The sequence below is a fragment of the Bicyclus anynana genome, chromosome 4, assembly GCF_947172395.1.
Source record: "Bicyclus anynana chromosome 4, ilBicAnyn1.1, whole genome shotgun sequence".
Lineage (NCBI taxonomy): Eukaryota > Metazoa > Arthropoda > Insecta > Lepidoptera > Nymphalidae > Bicyclus > Bicyclus anynana.
Window position 1 is genome coordinate 11,613,884 of NC_069086.1, and position 22,821 is coordinate 11,636,704.

The following is a 22,821-nucleotide window of genomic DNA, read 5'->3' on the forward strand; positions in this document are numbered from 1 at the left end:
ATCGCCTTCGTTTAATTATTCATGAGTTGAGTTTCAGCGACTTGGCGGACTTGGACCGACATCTGCCGCGATACGGTTTAATTTGCGCCCACTTGTAAGGATGCGTGTCATTTTAACCCGCTTTCTAGAAAAAGAATACATAGTATGTAGCTAATTGGAAGCGTTATAATTATATTTAGTTGACCCGATAGACGTTGTTCACTTTAACACAATATTTTTATTAATTTTTCTCTACGTTTGAGCTAAATGATGTAATACAGAATGCTTGTATTAAGAGTATGTTGCTCCAAGCTTAGCTTAATGTACTTGTTAAAACGCGTGAAAAAATTCAAAACCTGTGATATATGTGTTCTTCAGGGAACTTTACTACTAACTAACTAACTAACTTATCCTAATAACTATACAAATCATACCCACGTGGAATGGTGGCAAAAGTACTGGCTGCATTTCCGCGGATTGGACAGCCTGGCTGATCCTTTGCGCAAAAATTAAGGCAGTCATTCTGTCACCAGTCGAGGCAACTACCCTTAAATAATTTAATAAGTTCTTTTACCGCCAAATCTCAATTTGTGTTAGATTTTTTTGCAGATTGCTAGTTTATATATTTAAGGGTATGTAGTAATTTTATTCAAAGTATTAGTAGTAATCTGTACCTACACCCACATAGTAAATATCCCTTAAATGCGTATCAAAACATCCCGGTTCCGCATTCCTAATTTGCTTAATGTTCGTCCAGCTTTCGTTTTCTATATGGCTTACCTACTGTGATTTTTATCACGATGCTCACCAAACCTTTATGTTGAAATTCTTCCCTCCACATATATCTTGCAGTTGAAATATGAATTAAATTCATAATTTGTTTGAATTGTTGCAGATGCGGCCGCCGCAAACGTGCGAGCGCCACTGAGATGAGCTCTGCGGCTGCCAGCCGCAACTACTCCTATGATGAAACCATACAGGTGGGAATTCATTTAAAGCCTAACCAGAAAAACAAAAAGTTGTCTATGCTGCGGAAAATGCATTTGTTGTATGCATATTAAGCGTAGAAATGAAATAGTTCGATTGTGGCGCTAGATAAAGAGAGCTTCTACTAGGAATCAGCCTTGCAAATTCAGCACAAGTGATAAAATATCAAATGTAATTGTTAAGCATAAATTGGTGGTCATCTTCACCTGAGATTAACAGATTAACTGCTAAGTTTCTTGTCGGCCGGCAGTTAAACTTGACATTCCAAAAGTGTTTTTTTGGCTAAGCTATTCTTCTTCTCATAAGAATACTCATACCTACCGCCTCACAAACATACTATTTGTAATGTATTTTGGATTTCTATAGTTTCAATTTCATGAATTACTTTAGGAAATATCGTTTTTTTACGTAATCACCTATATTTTTGATAACTAAATACAGCTTTACACGAACGAATAGTACCTAAAACATAGACGCAGTAAGAGCAGAATATTTTCAGCCGAAAATTTGGAAGGCTGAAACGCCAGGCTGTTCGGCGCGATGCGTAAACGATTTCGTTAAATGCTATCCACTGCAAATTGAGTTCTAAAATTAGATGTATACGGTTGAATTTTGTTTGAATATTTTCGTATTAGGGGAGATGAAATTTTTCAGGACGACCCATAACGACACATTAGCCGGCGTAGGCTCGCTCACCTTTATTAATGCGGTACAAAGCTTTTCTCTTACTTCCTATGGGTTTCTCTCGAATTCCCCATTGAGGTCAATGGGATCATCTATTCATTATTTCCTCATAAAAGCTTGTCGGTGTTAAATTGTTTAGTATGGCGTAAGTGGTTTAGGTGACTGGTCACATGAAGATAAAATAAGTTATTTCTCTCGTATGACCCAAATACACCGACATTGAGTAGTAAAATTGACGTTTATTAAAATATTGTATTCTATCATTTTTATATGCAGTGCATACTTTAACTTCTACTTCTAGAATATTCTTTAAAACTATACTGACTAGGCAACTTGTACTAAATTTTAATAGATTTGCATGCTTACGTTTCTAAATTCGCTCAGCGAAAATTTGGTTTCCTGACATTTATAATTTAAACACCTTCAATTCAAGATGGATAGGCATCGTCTAGGTAAGCGCGTTCCAGCTCTAGACCACGTTATTGCTTTCCATCAGGCATAATTAATTAATTAATGTAATTCATTTGTTATTATTACTCATTGCCAAAAAATTCTGTCTTAAGCTTTTCACTCTTACATGTTTGTTAAATTGCTATCTAATATAGAAATTTTCAAGTGGTTGAATATTTTTGCATGAAATCCATCAGACAGAAACTATAAAGCATATTTAAATCCGCGAAAATAAAACTTCGAAAAGAGCGAGCCGCTCGCGAGGCCTAGTAGATAATAAAAGGTTTACCTACTGTTATACTTGCGTTGCAGTAGGCTAACGGGCGGCGGCAAGCCTTTATTTCGTAGATAGAAGCCATTATGCCGTAGATACGATATTCCCTCCGGCTCGCGACCGTTTATCAGCCCGCGACCCACATTGCAACATCTGGCGCACCACCCCTGTAATATTGGCGACTTAAAGATTACTATGAAACAGCGCTCGTTCTTGTTCATGTACGGATTCCTTCAAGTACACATATTTGCTATTGTTTATGTTATAACCATTGTTTGTATTGAGGTTGTCAGCTCTGATTTTTAAAGTCTCAAGACTTATACCTATACACAAGAGCCCACGTCACAGAATACATATATGTAAATAATATACAAGCCCACGTAGAGTTCTGCTACCTGCATTCTCAGTTCTCTAAATCAGCGGTTTCCGAATTCTTTTGACTTCGGAACCCTTTTTGTTTAACCATTTTTCAGCGGTTCTCGAATTCTTTTGACTTCAGAACCCTTTTTGTTTAAAAAATTTACCGCGCAACCCTAGCCTAAGAAAGAAGTAAACTAAAGACGGAAATACACTTACGTCTCGTGGCGTGCAGTAGCGCGCCAGAAGCATATTGGTTTCATAAATGGTGCCATTTAATTTTCGAGTGCAATATTTTAAAACAAGTTAATTGAAAATGAATTATAAATTACGTCAATTAATATTATCACAAGTGAAACGATTTACAATATGGAGATCTTGAATTTTCGCGGAACCCCTTTTGGGAACCGCTGCTCTATGTAGCTTCACTCTATACCGTGCAAATTCTCGTAGTAGGCAAAGCAGAACTCTTAATATCTCTTCAACACAATACATATTTGCTATTAGACTGCTATTGCAATGTTTGTATTTAGTTTTTTTTATTGATTGTGTAAGTGCCAACTCCTTATGGGACCTCAGCGGCGTCACCGGGGGGTTTGGACGAGCTCAGAAGCATCGCCTGAAGTTTGTATTTAGGTTTTCAGTAGGTACTGCGTTCTAAAATCGCAGAGAATGAGCCCGCGCAGACACCCCGCAGAACTCGGAAAGTCTAAACGCTTTCGGACTTCGCAGGCTTGAAAATATAAGATCGTAACGTAATTTTTTTAAGTAACTGCGGGTAGCCCAAGCACAAAAAAACCATCAACACAGATGATGGTTTTTTTGTGCTTGGGTTTTTTGTTTGCTTCTATGTTTGCTTCTATGTTTGTTTATATTTTTGTTCACAATTAGTACATAAGTATTTGATCAATTTTCATATAGTTTTCGCAAATAAGTAGGTTAGCTTAGGTAGCTTTAGACTTCGTACGAAGTAAAATAATTTGAAATTCAGGTCGTGAGAGATATTGCAATTTGTCCATCAGTATATTATAATACAGCAGATTGGCTTAGTAAGTTTGATTAGCAGAAGGGTTGGGCTGAATGTGGGTCGCCCATTAAAAGGCGAGGGCCAGAAAATCGAATTTTCTGCTTTATGACTCTGGGCCTTTGTAGCTTTTCAGAGCGTGACGTAAACACAAACATTGACACACTTCCGTGTGACGGAAAATTGTCATTTGGGAATAAGATTTCTGTATTATAAATGCGAAAGTGAGTTTGTTTATTTGTTTTGCTTTCACGCCTAAGCCACTAAGCCGACTTTAAAAATTCTATCAACACAAGGGAAAGCTACATTATCAGCCAGCAACATAGTGAAAATTTTCCCCGCTATTTTCAGAGGAACGCAGGTGAAATCGCGTCAGTTAGTATAATATAAATACAATACAGTAAGCGAGTCGTCTATTAGATCTAAGTACATTTAAAATTCAGATAACTTTTATTGGAAAAAAAATTCCCTCTGATTCTTCGAAAAGGAGATCATTCATTTTGAGCCCTTTTTGAAAGTGCCGGAAAACGAAAAAAAATTGCACGAATCGTTAGAACTACTCATTTGAAGTAATAGCTAATATGGCATAAAAGTTGTCAGGTGGCTCTGAACCAAATTATACAGTTTCGATGATTCTTTATTTTCATACATTTTGTCAACTTTTAAAAGTGCCCGCTAAGAAAAGAAAACTAGAAATACAATATTTGTGCCATACTAACTATTGCTCCAAATGGGCAGTTCTAACGATACGTATCAGTTTTTTTCTTGGCGGGCACTTTTGAAAATCGACAAAATGTATGGAAATAACGAATCGTCGAACCTGTATAACTTGGTTCAGAGCCCTCCTACAACTTTTATGCCATATTAGCTATTGCTCCAAATGGCTAATTCTAACGAGTCGTGCCATTTTTTTTGTTGGCCGGCACTTTCAAAAAAGAGCCCAAAAATGTATGGAGCGTGAATGATCTCCTTTGAAAAGTTACAAGTAAATATTGTTCTATCCAATAGTTATTTGTAATTAACTATGAAATGTTACATAAAGATAGTTATTTAATTTGTAAACAGACATAATTTTTTTTTGATTGGTGGTAATAATGTAATGTTGTCATCAATTGTAAATTATAATACTGTTTTTTTAAAAAAAAGAGCAGCTGTTGAGTTTCTTGCCGGTATTTTCTCAGCAGAACCTGCCTTCCGAACCAGTGGTAAAATCTTTACAACTGACATATCAAAAGTGCTTGTAAATTGAGTCTAAGTACTTGAAATAAATGAATTTTGTTTATATGATTGTATTTTCTTTCATAATACTAATTATGAAAGCGAATACAATCATTTAATAGCAATACATTGCCGAAGAACTATACACTCATACTCATTCTGTTAGGTATACTAAAATACATACTAACACAAAAACTGTTTTTGATCAAAGGTACATAGGTACTGGTACATAAAGAAATCGTTTAACTTCACACTTAAATAAGTAAACACAAAGATAATTTGAAAACGTTCGCATTATCTCTCTTTACTTTACTTAAACTGTAAACAGATAGCAATTTCAGGGGCGTACGAATTAAAGCAGTTTACATAGATTTCAGGGGGCCCTTTAATCCGAATTCAAATTTTCCGAAAGATAAAGCATTAAGGGCCGCAAGAGCCTTTGTTGGGTCTCGAAGGTTTTTTACGGGATGTAATTTAGTTCTTATTATCCAATAGATATGTATAATACATTATATAATTAATGTAAGGCGGTATTTTAGAATTTTATCTATCCTGAGTGTTATTTATATTAATTGATTATGAAACACGGCTAAAACACGGCTAAAACAAGTGATTAAGTCGGAGTATGCCCGACTAGTTCAACAATATTCTTTTATCGAATATTTTTTTTTAACCTAACCTAACATATTCTAAATTTTATGTACCTACACACGAATATTTTCAAAGTCAATAAAAATCTTTTATGTATCTGAAATAATAATTTCTTATTATTACTCGTATTTTAGATCAATATTCTTTAATCACATAATAAAATAAGCTTTTTACATAGATTAATAGATGCTTTTTAACTCCATTACACAATTCATAGAGCTAAACAAAAACCATAAAATAAACTTACAATTTTATTGCGTGCCATCTAGTAACGAGTAGCTGCAATGAAGTTTTATTGATAGCGCATCAATCAACTAGATGGCACACCAAAGGAGTATCGTTTGTATTCACATGGCTCTATTTTACATTGTGTTTTTTTTCTTCAAGTTATATCAATGAGGTACAACATAGTTATGATAAATGAATAAGATAAGTATGTGAATTATTTTAAAGAATACTGTGAGAGGACAACGTTGTGGAATAAGATGTTTGTTACAACTTGCAAGAAAATATTTTGAATAATTAAATAAATACATATCAATTAAGATCATGTAAAAATACCTAGTTATCTACAAGAAAAAAATACTGTTAATAGAATGTAAATTGTACTATAGAAATACCAGCGGAAATCTTTTTTGAATCCGTGGACTATTCCGGGAAAAAGTAGCATATGTTCTGCTCCAAGGTTCACTTTATCTCTGTACTAAATTTCATTCAAATCAGTTCAGTAGTATGAGGGATTGGCCAGTTATAATTTATTTAAAAAATGATTATTTGTATGGATGTGTATTACTAATACTATGGTTATTTTTGTTTTACGCCACCTGATGTCCTTAAGTTTTCCTAAACCGAAGGTTGCCTGGAAGAAATCGCTACTTAGCGATAAGGCCGCCTTTTGTATGCTTATCTTTTCCTAATTTGTTTTTTATTTCACTTGTTTTTGTCTTTGTGGTGTGCAAATAAAGTCTATTTATCTTATCTTATTTATCTTATTATTTATAAGTGAAAATAGGTACATGCCAAATTCAAAATTTCCCTCCACATTTTTTGCGAGCTAATTATAATCATCGTGTCTCCATGAAAAATGGATTTGCGTCGAGAACATTTTCGCGCTATTTTTTACGATTTTAAATGTCGCCTGAAACAGGACGAATCTTCAAACGTACGACGTACAAGATTTCAAATGGCATTCATGGATGAAGGCCCTTCTAAGACAACCGTGTATCGTTAGTATAATGAATTTAAGCGCGGTCGGCTAACATTGATGGATGAAGAAGGAAGAATATGAGGAAGGTTTGAAGGTAAGAGTATCGTATCTAAAATTAGTTTTAACCTGCGTAGCTTTATGACAAACATTTCGTTAATTCGAAAACAGATCGATGCACAGCTTTGACTATAGATGCACAGAGAGCAAAAATGCAATTGCAACTTGCAATTATTTATAAAGCAGCAACAGAGGCAAAAATGCAAGTCGAAACAGAGGCCGACACACGGCTCTGTGACAGGCCAGCTTGCCTGTGATTTAGGGTGTCGCGACACTGTGCGGGGCTCGGGGCGGGGGTGGAGATTAACTTTCGCCTGTTAATTGCGACAAATGGTCATTGGACCGCTGGACGTGTGATAGTATCGGTTAACAACCGGCTTGTTTACACATGTATGGCGCTAATGGCACGTGTTTTATGCACGGATGGTCTACCTTACTATTACGTGGTGTACATTACTGTGGTAATATACTGAATGTTTCATTTAGGTAATTGGTACCTAGCTTTTAATTTTTAGTTTTATAACTTCATTAAAGAGCTACTTACATACAAATGTGCAACATGCTGTAATGGACATTTCAGGATTAGTAGAGTTCTAAATACGATTTACTGTAGTCAGTAAAGTTGAACTTACATCAAGGAATAGTAGAGTTCTTTGTGTTCATGTAAAGAAGTGTCCACACTAGCTCTATCAATACTTAGTGTTAGTGCTATGCTATTGCTACTTTTCCAGTAGTGATGTGCTTTGGTTTAAAGACTATCTACGAAGTTACAGACATAGGAGGGCAACAAATACCTAAGATATCGTAAGTTATTGAAGGACTTAGGTACACTAGCTAAGGTTAACCTTATCGTATTCACCCTTCACCCTCATACTATATGGTATTAACCACTTAGGTTATATACGGCTAGCAATATGAGTGATGCTGATTATTATTAGTATTTTTATGGTTATTTTAATTTAAAAAATAACGCTTTGAACTCAATACAAAAAGAAGGTTTCACTAAACTATCTTTAGATTAAAATTTATTTGAAATACAAAGTAGGTAAGTAGGCACTATGAGTAATGAACCTACGCTGTTAGAGTCCGTAGGTGACGTCATCGCGTCCTTCAGATGATCCCGAATTCTTTCATCAAATCCCAACATGGCTCACTGCGATTATTCACACGATAAGCCAGCGCCTCCCAAAGTACGCTGTACTTTAAAGTTTCATCTAATTTTCGAAACAACGCGTCTAGGCTAGTTTTTTTATAGCCGTACCTAAGAAGTGGTGTGCACACAGTAGCAACATAGGCATAGGTACGTACAAATTAAAAAAAAATCAAATTTGTTCTACAACACGTATAGCTTCTTCAGTCCTCAGGATAAGCAGGTAATTTTTGCGTGCATGAAGTGCAAGCCTACCTTCCTATCACTACAATAGTGAAGTGTAGTCACTAGTCATGTTCCTGTTATGCTGCTCATCAAGTCAAGTTTACTTATACTAACCACTTAATCGGGGACGTGACGAAGACGAAAACGTTTCAAAATTTCGTTGTGTTCTTATTGAAATTTTTATTAGTAAGTTTTACCGAGATATGAGGATCTTAGATATAGAATTCTAGAGTCTCATCATCATCATCATCATCATATCAGCCGATGGACGTCCACTGCAGGACATAGGCCTTTTGTAGGGACTTCCAAACATCACGATACTGAGCCAACTGCATCCAGCGAATCCCTGCGACTCGCTTGATGTCGTCAGTCCACCTGGTGGGGGGTCGGCCAACACTGCGCTTACTAGTGCGGGGTCGCCATTCCAGCACTTTGGGACCCCAACGTCCATCGGCTCTTCGCACTATGTGCCCCGCCCATTGCCACTTCAGCTTCGCAACTCGTTGAGCTATGTCGGTGACTTTGGTTCTTCTGCGGATCTCCTCATTTCTGATTCGATCACGCAGAGATACTCCTAACATAGCTCGTTCCATCGCCCGCTGTGTGACTCTGAGCCTTCTTATGAGGCCCATAGTTAGCGACCAAGTCTCGGAACCATAGGTCATCACTGGCAACACGCACTGTTCGAAGACTTTTGTCTTCAGGCACTGAGGAATTTCGGACGAAAAGATGTCGCGAAGTTTCCCGAATGCAGCCCAGCCGAGTTGGATTCGACGGTTCACCTCTTTCTCGAAATTGGACCTACCTAACTGGATCATATGTCCTAGGTATATGTATTCGTCTACAATTTCGAGTGCAGCGTTCTCAACTATAACTGGGTGGAGCGATACATGAGCATTACACATTATTTTTGTTTTGCCCATGTTCATTTTCAGACCCACCTGTTGAGAAACGCTGCTGAGGTCATTGAGCATAGTACTAAGGTCATCCAGAGTCTGTGCCATGATGACTACATCATCCGCGAACCGCAGTTGAGTGATGTACTCGCCATTGATGTTGATGCCAAGTCCGCCCCAGTCCAGAAGCTTAAAGACGTCTTCCAATGCGGCGGTAAATAGCTTCGGAGAGATCACATCTCCCTGACGCACTCCTCGCTGCAACTGGATTGGCCTCGTAGTCTGATCCTGAATACGGACTGACATAGTGGCGTTTTCGTACAAGCACTTCAACGCTTGGATATACCTGTAATCAATTCGGCATCTCTGCAATGACCTTAGCACAGCCCAGGTTTCCACCGAATCGAAGGCTTTCTCATAGTCCACAAACGCTAAGCAAAGTGGCTGGTTATACTCGTGAGTCTTCTGTATAACCTGCCGCAACGTATGGATGTGGTCTATGGTACTAAAGCCTTTTCGGAAACCGGCTTGTTCGGGAGGCTGGAAGTCGTCAAACCTATTAGCGAGACGATTCGTAATGACTCTCGAGAACAATTTGTAAACATGGCTTAGCAGCGAGATGGGTCTGTAATTCTTCAGCAAGGTGTTGTCACCTTTTTTGAAGAACAGAACCACCACGCTCCTATGCCACGCCTCAGGCGTCGTGCCCTCGTGAATGACGGAATTGAACAATCGCTGAAGGACTTTAAGTATCGGTTTTCCACCCGCTTTCAGGAGTTCTGCTGTGATTCCGTCCTCACCTGGCGCCTTATTGTTCTTCAGTTGTTTGAGAGCCACACTAATCTCGTATAGGCTGACGTCCGGGATATCTTCGGTATAGTGTCGGGTCAATTTGGCTCTGGGGTCTTTAGCCAAGTTGTCAACAGGCTGCTGAGTAGTCATGTATAGCTGTCCATAGAACTTCTCGACCTCACTTAATAACTCGGGCTTGGAAGAAATCAGATTACCGTGCTCGGTCTTCAAACGTGTCAGCTGCCTCTGTCCAATAGACAGATCTCTGGCGAAAACTTTCGAGCCGCGATTGTTTTCAATCGCATTTTTAATACGCTCGGTATTGAAGTTTCGCAAGTCGCTGGTTTGCGACTTAGAGATCTGTCTACTGATTTGTCGGTATTTTGACGCATCTGCTGAAGACTGCAATCTCATTTCTTGCCTCTCTTCCATGAGTTTAAGTGTATGGTCTGAGAACTTTTTGGTTCTTTTCGTACGGTGGGTCTTATAGAACTTAGACCCAACGGAATGGACAGTTTCCACGAACCTGTTGTTCAGATCGTCCACAGTTTCGCAATTTGCTAGGCAATCAAAGCGGTTCTGCAGTTCTAGTTGAAAGGACTCGGGGTTTTGGATATGGGCACGAGTAGGTCGGAGCGTAGACTTCACCAGTCGATACCGTTCCAGCTGAACGTTGATATTCAACGTGCCTCTAACCATTCGGTGATCGCTACCGGTTTTCACCCTATGGATCACAGAAACATCGTTGAATATTTGCCGTTTGGTAGACAAGATGAAGTCAATCTCATTTTTCGTGGAACCATCGGGGCTCATCCAGGTCCATTTCCTGTGTGGTGGCTTCTTGAAGAAGGAGTTCATCATAAAGAGGCCCTCCTTCAGTCCTATTATTCTAGAGTCTAGATCATTAATAATAATAAAATTACTGTTTGTTGCATCAACGTCCACAATTTTTTCATAAATGGAAAGTTTGGGAACATATTTTATAGGAAAGAAACCTATGATCCCCTTCTTACAATAGTAATCCCAAAAGTAGACGGCACTGTGACGCTGTACAGGTTGCTCTATTTGTAAACTTTTGGTTTTTAAACTTATTTCGTGGTTGTTCATTATGAATATTATTTAAACGGGTACATACCACGATAGAGTCCCGTCGTAACCACGATCTATGCAACTGGGTCGAAATATCGACATTAAAAAATCTTGCTCTATTTGTATTTTACATATAAAAATTATCTCAAAAGATATTTATTAAATACTTACATTATATTTAAATGATAAATTTTATCGCCAATTTATGGTTATGGCCTGAAGCAACATTAAAAGTACTGTTTCTTAAAGAAAATTACTACGTAAATTAAACCTAAAAATAAGTTGGGTTTCAGTTTGTATTAAATATAGACCTTTTAATGTGGATTATTTAATTTTAAATCGGAATTTAAAGATAGATCTACCACAGAAAATTTTTATACATAATATATTTTATAGATATGAGTACATTTTTATTATTTTATTGTTACATTCTCTGGCGCAGTTAGTAGTAGTTAGGTACCGAGTTTCATTAATAGCTCGGGTCTGTTTAGGATTTTATATTTTCTAAATTGGCGAAGGTCAGATCTATTGGCATCGGCATCGGCATACTTACCATCCTACCGGAAAAGACGTACCGCTATTTATCGATGTTGTAACTATGCCACGTAGACGGCTTCCGTGGCGCAGAGGTCTTTGGTTCGATTCTCGCCTGGGCTGATTGAGGTTTTCTTAATTGGTCCAGGTCTGGCTGGTGGGAGGCTTCGGCCGTGACTAGTTACCACCCTACCGGCAGAGTCGTACCGACAAGCGATTTAGCGGTCCGGTACAATGCCGTGTAGAAACCGAAAGGACTGTGGATTTTCATCCTCCTCCTAACAAGCCCGCTTCCATCTTAGACTGCATCATCACTTACCATCAGGTGAGATTGTAGTCAAGGGCTAACTAGTAAAGAATAAAAAAAAAAAGGTGAAAGTGTCAGGTATGGGTAGAATAAAATTCTTCCAAGTATGCCAACATCCCCTTCGCAAGATTGTTCTCAAGGTCTAGCTTGATGTTGTTTTGTTTTTAATAAATAGATAAAAAATATCGTAAAAATAGTAGAATCCTTTTTTAGGCAGTCATATAAAAGAACACCCCTTAGATGGCAATGCATCGATGCACCGAGGGCGAGCGCCCGCTGCAATCGTCTAATCAAACCGAGCAATTTATGATCGCCACACCACACGCCCGGGAGGTTGCCCCGAACTTTCATTACATGCTTTCATTTCACCTAAGAGTTTTACTGCGTATTTTTATTTTGCACTAGTTAGGTATATACGGTTAATTCCTATTGGTAAATAAAACTTAAGTATTGTAATAATATGGGTTTTTTATTTATTATAAAACATGGCTAAAACTTACGTGATACACCGTCGGAGTATGCCCGACTAGTTTCATAATAAATTAATATGAATAATACTCACGATAGTTTAAATTCTAAAATATGGGTTTTTTAAGAGATTTGGATGAAATTTATATCAGTTTTCGTTCAGAAAATTTTACGTGTTTCACACACCTGTAAAACCTGATGAAGATAAAAGCTTATAAAAAGGAATAGAAATAGATTGTTAAAAGAAGAGTTACTTAGACATTTATAAGAAATTATTTGTAATTTAACATTGAAGCTATCTACAGAATCAAATAAAACAATACGTATCGCAGTTTGGTCTACAGGGGTAGTTTCTTAAGTTAAAGGGCGCTACCCTATCAAAAGTGCTTCCATTAAGAATTACACCCCAAACCATTAGTATAGATGTGTTTTTTTTAATACAATTGTTCATTTTATATTTATTTGATTGTATTAATAAAATAAAATCTTTTACCGAAAAACCGATTTCAAAGATGAACCTACTATAAAAAGCGAAAAATAACATCGTACCTATATGTCCTTTCTATTGATCGGTTTAATTTGTTTCTTGGCACTGCCTTTAAACCTGTTATACTTAGAGGTAATATTAAGCTTAAGCTCTTAATTTAAAAAAAAAAAACCTGTAAAATTTCTCATCCTGCAGTGATTCTACATTCCCGTACCTCAAAGAGTACATTAGGTCACGGCCATAATCTATACTAATATATAAAGCTGAAGAGTCTGTATGTTTGTTTGTTTCATTGAACGCGCTAATCTCAGGAGCTACTGGCCCGATTTGAAAAATTCTTTCAGTGTTAGATAGCCCATTTATCGAGGAACGGAATACTCCTACGGGAACGAGAACCTCGCGGGTGAAACTGCGCGGCGTCAGCTAGTGACATATAAGAATTAAATCGTCATAAATCCGCCACATTGAAGGAACGTGGCGAGTCTAAGCTGTTGTGGGACGTTACTACAGGTTGATAATGATGATAAATTTCCATTGGTAAAAATAGAATGAAAATCATTTTAGTGGCTTGCATAATCGAGAAAACATAATAACAAACTCATAACTATGAAATTATAGATAGTATGTGTATGGATTATTAAATATACAGCATTTTTTGTATTGAATTCATACGTACACTTGCACAATAATATAATCAACATGCTCAGCCAAAATACAACCTATTAGTAAGTCGCAAACGACCACGGTTTTGGCAAGCGATTCCAACTGGTAATGTGTGAGTGTGTAATGAGCTTAAAAGGTTGGCTATTATCATTCGAGCCAAGCGTCTGCGTTGGTTCAATTGTTGGCCAAATGAATACAAACTTGATCCAATTAAATTCCTTTGTTATGGCGGGCTATACCTGTTGACTATAACTGCGTCAATAACATATATTGTCGAAAAAAGAGGAGTGTTTTAAGTTTATTATCTAGTGTCAGTCTGTTGAAGCGTCGTAATTTCTAAATGGATGAATTTGAATTTGACGGCCTCCATGGCGCAGTGTTATACGCGGTGGATTTACAAGACGGAGGTCCTGGGTTCGATCCTCTGCTGGGCCGATTGAGGTTTTCTTAATAAGTTCTTGCTGGTGGGAGGCTTAGGCCGTGGGTAGTTATCACCCTACCGGCAAAGACGTACCGCCAATTAATTTAGCATTCCGGTACGATGTCGTGTAGAAACCGAAAGAGGTGTAGTATTTAATCCTACTCCTAACAAGATGTCCCGCTTCCATTTTAGATTGCATAATCACTTACCAAGTGAGATTGTAGTCAAGGGCTAACTTGTAAAGAATAAAAAAAAATTAAAAATTTTTTCTATAAATTACAGACAATTTATTCTGGGAAGCCATGGATACGTATCACATATGCATACAAATGCACATGTCATCTTAGTGTAAGCGCAGATGATTCGTAAGTTCTTTCGTAAGATTTAAGATTTTTAAGATGATTCGTAAGAGGATGAAAATTCCACACTCCTTTCGGTTTCTACATCCTTTCTCGCTACCATGGGTAGCAACTACGATAATGTTAGTCACTTTCTATGAAACTAGATGACTTTTGAATGACTGGCTATTGATAGTCACAGTTAACAGATCATTATCTCATAAACTAGTCTCTCTAAACTCGGCATAGGCTGCGTTAGTCCATCGTGTGGACGAGGCATTAACTGAAGCTCAACCGCACAGTACATTATAAACTTAGTTATCGAACTTTGTAAGCTACGATGTGTTCCAGGATCTAGTCTAGACTTCATTACCTTTGTAAAGTATGTATTGCCTGAGGTTTAGTTGGATTCTGGTTTAATTAGCGATATTTGTGTTAGGTACCTACCTAATCTACGTGAAGAATATCTCATTATCAGCCTATTTTAAGGATCACTATAGTGGCCTTAAAATAGTACTGACCCCAGTACTGCCTCCTTATAGGGGACGGGATATGCAGCTTAGATCCACCATGCTGCATCAATGCGGATAGGTGGGGTTAAGGTCATCATCAGCCTGTATCCGTTCATTGCTGGACTTAAGCCTTTCCGAGAGCGAGCCACCATACCCGATCCTCCGCCTTCCTCATCCAGCCACTTTTCACTACCTTCTGAATGTCGTCCACCATCTAGCTGGAGGGCGTCTTACACTGCGCTTGCTGGTACGTGGTCTCCACTCCAGAACACATCTGCCCCAGCGGCCATCTGTTCTGCGACAGATATGGCCAACTCACTGCTACACAGATGTTAATGATTATAACCGACGAGGCGACGACCGATGTCAACGTGCTCTCTTAAGGCACCATCATATTTTTCATCAACTCCGGGCTATGAATTTTTCTAAAAATGTCTTAGAAGGAAGAAAAGCTCAGTAGTTATTCCATGGCTAGACCCCAGGAGAGGAGTGTAGGATTGGAACCCAGGACCATAGGGTTACCACTGTACCAAAGAAACTATACTTTAGTCGTTATGTTTGCTAATGGAAATCAACGGAGTATTTGGCGATAATCTCTATTCGGAAGCTGAATTTCAGCAATGTTTGTCTTAATCTCTACAGTTACAGCATGGTTAAAAATTAAAGCTTAGTTAAATGTAAACTTATAAATAGATAGTAAAGTAATAAAAGATATACCTGTGTAACATATAAAAAGTTAATCTAGAGGAATACGTAAATGACGGTAAGGCTTTGGAGTGAATGTATACGTTTTAGAAAACCATATTCAGAATTTTTAGCAGAATCAAAGGTGATTACAAAAATAAAAAACTAATGTCAAACAAAGGTTATGATTCACATTTGTCAGGACAACTTAATTAACAAATCAAACTGTAACCAAAATAAGACCCTAGAATGGCAGAGAATGACCTTGAGTGAAGTCACGCACTTGTGAACGATGTGTGTAGGGTTAAAGGTACCTTTGACTGTTAACAAACACTCCCCTTTTCCACTCAAGTCACTCTCCCCGCCTATCCCAAGTAACCCATAAAGAATTACACAAGAGATGTGGACGGCTCGAATGCCACGAGCACACTGAACTGAAGCCGTCCGTACGATGGGCGCCTTATAAGTCGTTGCAACGCAGCGATAACAAGCCGAATATATATAAATTACTTGCCTGTCAAATTTCAGCTTTGTACATCAAGCGGTTTTCGAGATTTCGTGATGAAAAAACCTTTCGCATTTATATATTTACTAATTTTTGTATAAAAATTTCAATTATACATTTACAAAGTGTATGTGGTATACTCATTAAAATACTTATTCAAAGCGCAAGTCACCAGTTCTAGGTTGTAGGTGCAAGGGTGGTGTAAGCGGACAGCGAGGGTACTTCACTCGGACTCATTTATGCAGGCGTCGAAGCGTGAAATGGACACGGTTACTGTCACTTCTTTCGGCTTAAGTTCAACTTATTTCTACTTCATGTTCTACTTTAATAAGGAGATTTTACATTTTTACGAGTGTTTTTCCTTTTTTTACCCGACTGTTTCAGAAGGAGGGTAATGTTTTTCGAGCGTATGTATGTGTTTATGTTTCTATGTTTGTATGGGTGTATATATAAGTCCATTTCTTTGGCACGCCCTACAGCCCTAACGGCTGGACGGATTTTGACACATGAGGTGTCATTGAGTTCATTAGAATTGTGGTAGTGGCCATAGGCCATATAAATGGCATCGTCTGTACTTACTTATATTTAAAATAAAAGGTGTGTCTTAAAGAAACTAAAAAGTTTGAAGAAATATATTTTTATCAAAACACAATATCTGTATAAAGTTCTGACTAAATTCTTTGTGGTGCTGCAGGCGGGGACAAATACTTTCTTACGGGCAAAGAATGAAATACCAATGTTTGTCACCGCATGCAGCAACATAAAGAATTTAGTCAGAATTTTATACAGATATTGTGATAAGTACCTACTTGTTTTTCTCTTTTTAGTTTATCTCTTTTTATTATAATATATTTTTTTCTTTTTAATTTCTAAGATTTTTAGAGACATATTTTTAGTAGGTAAAATGCTGTTATTAGGCATATAATCAATTGTATTACTTATATTGCATTTAGGTTTTTTTTTAAGATATTGTGGAAGCAACCACATATCGCTGTTTTAAATTTGGTTAAGATTGAATAGGGTCGTCACCAAACTTTAGTTTTGATTCTATAATATCATACGAATTCGAATATTGTCACAGAATACATAATCGTACATCTATAGTAATCACCAATACATAAGCCCTAAAAAGATGAATAGTAAAGTCGTTCTTTTTGATCAGTTTATTTCCTTACTCAAAATAAAATACATCTCACAAACAGTAGGTAAGCTTTAAAGGAGTTTCGAGTCGAGATCAAAAAGCTATCTTCTCTCACTGAAAGTTGTCAATTCGAGTTATCTAACTCTACGTGACCGAATGCCCCTTGTTCTGAAATATATTGTTTTGTTGCTGTATTCTTGAACTTAGTACGTGCCACGTATTCTTAATCTTAGAAACGTTTCTGTAAGATGTAATAGAAAAATAATTTTGTCATAATTTATCTGAGGAAATTCTTTTCATAAGTATTTAAAATGCATTGCAAGTTGTATTATTGTTTATTTATCATAGACTATTATGTAGTACTAGCTGACGCCGAGTAGTTTTACCCGCGTGGTTCCCGTTTCTGAAGGAATAAGGGGATAAAATATAGCCTATAGCCTTCCCCGATAATTCTTTCTATTCTATAGGGCTATCTAACACTGAAAGAATTTTTCAAATCAGACCAGTAGTTCCTGAGATTAGCGCGTTTAATCAAACAAATAAACAAACAAATAATCTTTATAAGATTAGTATAGATTGAAACACACGTGTATTTCACATTCCCGTGGGAATATGATAATAAAATATATGTGTATTTTTTTTAGATAGGCCAACAGCATTTATGCACACACAATAATTAACATAATATGTTAAAGATCAAGATTTAAAACATATACATTGCCTATGATATTCGTTGATAATTTAGCTTTACATTGGTCAAATAACTTTTAAAATCGGCCCATTACAACAAACAAACAAGAAATCTAATCTCACCTCTTTATAATATAAGTTTATATTTATTATGCTTTCTGATAACAATTGTGAGGAAAGCAAAAATGCACGTTTAAAAGGTGCAAAACGAAACAATTCTTCACTTCCAAGTAGACTACTCTAGTGCAAAGAAGGCAATAAATAGGTTAATAGACCTTTAAGGCTAGACTTGAAGGCAGAAGGTAAAAGGACTGCAAATGCGCATCCGGAGGGCGGCGGGGTGGAGGCTGCATGGTTGTTTTTCCGCCTAGGGCGGCAGTGCGCCACGCGCGCCCTTCGCGTACAGCCGCGGCCTCTGGCGGGAAACCTCCGGCCTGTGTTTATGTGTAGTGTGTACCCGGCCTTATATTACCACGCGTAAATGTAATTGAGTGAACTGTGTGTGTAGTGAAAGGAATTTTCATTGCAATATGACTGGATTTTAAGTATAACTTTAAGTAAGAGGTGATAATGGATTTTGTCTTGGATTTATGAAACAGCGTACGGAGGCGGGAATATTTATATGTGTCATATTTCTTTAATAGTTTTCCGGGTCTCTGTTTCGGCAGAAATGGGCCGGATTGCTTCGGGGTTTATAGTTTGTTTTACCGTATTTTGTAGGGTCAATTTTCTTCATTGGCATTTTAATAATGGAGCCGAATCTTTCTTAAAGCCGAGAGTATTATTTGCTGTTGTATTCTTTGAAATCTTGACAAATTTTAGTGTCATTAGGACTAAATTCGAACCAGTACCCTTAATTATTACTGCACTAAGTTACTGGAACGTCTCTACAAGCGTTGAAAAGAACATTTAAACAATATTTCATTCTGTTTTTTTCAGACATTGCGTTTAAACATTGTCTTTATAACTGAAAAAAAAAATGTTCTTTGCGAAGTGGTTACACCACTTTGCGTTCTTTTGTTAATTACGTACCGCTGAAAATATTGTTCTCATAAAACATCATAATTATTTATACCTGCCTATTGCGTAGATCAGATCATCGGATGTACGAATAGAATAAACTTGTGCCTGTTTCAAGTAAACCCGCTTCATGACATCATCACTTTACATCAGGTGTGTCGCAGACAAGGGCTAACTTGTCAAAGAAAAAAAAACAATTACAACTATAGCATGATTGCTATTGCAACTATCACACTAATATTATAAATATGAAATGTGTGTAAGTGTGTATGTATGTGTATGTTTGTTCCTCATTTACACTGCGGCTACTCAAGCGATTTGGCTGGAATTTGGAAAAAAAATCTAGATTAACACATAGGCTACATTTCATCCCGGAAAAAAAACATAGTTCCCGCGGGATTTGTGAAAAACTGAATTCCACTAGTACCTCATAAAACCCTTAATTTCCATCTAAGATCGTTTTGTATGATATTTAGTAATTGATTACCTTACAATGCTCACAACGTTACAAAGATAAAGAGTAAAGTGAATATGAAACCGTGCAAAAGTTATGATGGATGACTGGCTTTCAGTGAGTCATCGAGTGTCATATAGCACGAATGTTATTCATGCTAGTTTTATTGTCATTTACTTGAAAATTTTCACAACTACTATTGTAGCGTGTTTTTTACACGCCGTCAAACCTTATCTTGTATCGAAACATCGGGCGCCGTATAAAATACGAGTTTAATTTTTTTTTAATTTATAGTTCAGGTTTATTTGACATTTGTTGTACTAACTGTTGCTTTTCTGATTATGTCGTTATAGAGTTAACCTTATTTATATCATTAGTTTACTTCTAATAATTTTTAGTTTAATTAAGTTTGTTTTCGCTGACCCAGACATCCTACCACTACTACTACTAAGTTACCAATTTAATTTTTTTTTTAATTTTTCTCCAGTCATTTAGACTTATCAAATTTCCTATTTCTTTTCCTTTGATCACTCCTGTATGTGACCAACGAAAATAAATATCCGAAAGTATCTTAGGGCGAAACTAACGATCAACAATTCAATTTTTATGTGAACCTCGTTAGAAAAATTACCAGTTTATTGTTTTAATTACCAAAATATGCATTAGCAAAAAGTAATACCACGCATGTTGACAAGTATCACCGGCATTCATTAACTGTTATTAAAACAAACAAATTGGTTAATTTATTCATACGTGTATTGTAGATGTATGAAAATCTAATGCGGCTTATTTGATATTCTCAAGTGAAAATTGCGGGATGACTCGGCGCAGAATTATTCGATGCAGACGTGACCAGGTGGCCGTGAGCTGAATAACAATATGATGCGACAATGCTCGAACTCCTGAAAAAAGTACACCTACAGGGTGCTCGGGAGTAAGTCCCGTAACTCTAGGGTTATATTTTTCAAAGAAAATTCATTAAAAATGTCTAAGGAACATGTTTTCTAAAATGAATATTTTCGGAGTAAAAAATATTTCTTTTGGAAATAGATCTTAAATTGTGTCCCTTACATCGCATCCTTATATTATGACCTAGCCAAATTTATTCATTGATAAATATCATGACGTAGCTTACTATCAAAGTGCGGAGTGCCAGTTGCATCTCGTCGATATCGACACTCTTATCACTACGATTACGTATTTTAAAATGCAAGGATAGATAAATGCGTGTGTTACATGGATAGTTGGAATTATTTGAATTACTTTGTATGAAAACATAAAAAGGTTTTTTTTAGTTAAAAATTAGTCACGCAGTTCGTCTTCTATAAGTGAACTTGTCAAAACCTTGAAGTTATGGAAAATACTCCCGAGCATCCTGTATATATATACTAGCTACGTTTTTCTGCCATATAAATCGCACAATATGACACATGAAACAAAGAAACAAGGAATCAAATCTGACCTCTATAAATATTAGCTTAGGTTTATTGAGCTTTAGGAGACGGCATTTATCAAATGAATTACAATAAAAATGAATGAGTATCTCGTTGAAGACCGCCAATAGTCCGAATAGAAAAATCTCAGGTATGCAGGTTTCCTTACGATGCTTTTCTTTCACCGTTTGAGAAACTTGAAATTTAATTTCTTAAAATGCACATAACTAACTGTAAAGTTGGAGGTGCATGCCCCGACAGACCGGATCCGAACCTATCCGGAATCCCGGCCTTCCGGAATCGGAGGCAGAGGTCTTATCCACTGGGTTATCACGGCACAACTAGTTTTATTTATAACATCGAAACATTTTATCATAATAAGAATCTCCTTGGCGAGAATAGAAACGTCCTTATCTGTAAACATGTTATCCTGTTTGTACGGCGAGTCGCGTTTCTTGTATCCAGCGAGGAAGTGCGAAAGAATCCCCATTGTAAAGCTATTTCATCCAATTGCGCTGGTTTGCACTACAATGGAACTGGATAAAAGATTATAATGGGAAAATGCAATTGGTTCAGGTTTTCTTTTGTACAGGCTAATCGGCATCGCATCGTCTCGTCTTATTTCTTATTTAATTAAATTTTATTCAACCATAGTTTGTTTGGTGCAGAGTGCAGATAAAAATATTTTAAATATATATTATGTATGTTTTTCTACTACCATTTCGTAAAATCTATACTAATATTATAAAGCTGAAGAGTTTGTTTGTTTGCTTGAACGCGCTAATCTCAGGAACCACTGGTCCGATTTGAAAAATTCTTTCAGTGTTAAATAACCCATTTATCGGGGAAGGCTATATATTATAGGCCCTATATTCCTACGGGAACGGGAACCATGTTCATTAACACACGGGTAAACTGTGTTACAATATTTATTTTTTATTTTTAGAATAGTTCCATGGCATTGGCTACAAAAATTTAGGCTTTTTCTTAAAAGACAAAATGTAGGAGGCCATGCCCAACGCCAATTTATTATTTACCAAGTTTTATTAATTCTATTATCATGGTCGTAGTACAAGTATTGTATACCACTGTATGAAATTAGTCACTGTAGCCTGTCTATTGTATAACACAAAAATCCCTCGTGCTACGTAACATAACGGTGGCATAATTAACTAATGTGTATTTCTGCTCTTATGCCTAGTTTGGAATACTTTAGTATTTTAGTGGAATACGAACGATTTTTGGGCGGTAAATCCAAAAATTGTTCGTACTCGACTAAAATACTAAAGTACTCCGAACTAGGCTTTAGAGCCACTGTGATAACTAGATCTAGAATTTAATATATAAAAGCTAAATGATTTTTAGGCTATGGTCACACACATTTTGTATAGTTATTCATAATCCATACATACGAGTACTGATATAATAATTGCGATATCACTGAACTAATTTTTGATAAGAGCTAAATAGAGCTCAGTATAGAGCTAAATTGGCCTTGAAGCAGTTTTTGCCCTGAAAAAATTCCATGAATTGTGGCAAAAGAAATTTCACACAACGGGCATCCGCTAGTTAATCAAAATAGAGATTTTTATATAATTTACTGTACAACCATCATAATTTGACGACAATGGAATAAATACTAATATAAATACTCGTTCATGAGATTTTAGTACGTATTAAAAAAAATTGTACTTTCCATTTTCCTCAAACAGATTACACGTAAAAAGTTAATGCATTAACTTTTAACAGCGTTAATAATAATCAAACAAAGCAAATCTCATTCAGGATGACAAAACAAAAACAAGAGTCAGGTTACGATCAGGGGGCTACAGGCTACATTTGTTTTTGATTAAACAAATTGTTCTCGCAGTTTATTGCTCCCCTGCGCACGACGCATTCGTCTCATCTGTGACTTTTATTATTCACTTGAATGATAAAAGATAAGAACACATAAAATTTTGATGTATGCCTTTCAGAGCCTTATTTGTTTTAATTTTTTATCTGCGAATGTGTTTTAAATCAGTAGTTTCAAAAAATCAGTAAAATTTTTAAATGATTTTTATAATGATTACTAGCAGCAAGTTACTACTCTGCAATTTTGCCCGCGTTACCACAGTGGGAATA

General features: G+C 36.6%; 1 protein-coding gene across 1 annotated transcript in view; it reads left to right on the forward strand.

Annotated features, from left to right (window-relative positions):
- Positions 1-893: 893 nt before the first annotated feature.
- LOC112046593 (protein sickie) overlaps positions 894-22,821 on the forward strand; it is a 292,815-nt gene continuing 270,887 nt past the window's right edge. The window contains exon 1 of the mRNA XM_052881318.1: positions 894-959. Coding sequence (XP_052737278.1) covers positions 909-959 — 51 coding nt within the window. The 5' untranslated portion in view covers positions 894-908. The remainder of the gene's footprint in view (positions 960-22,821) is intronic.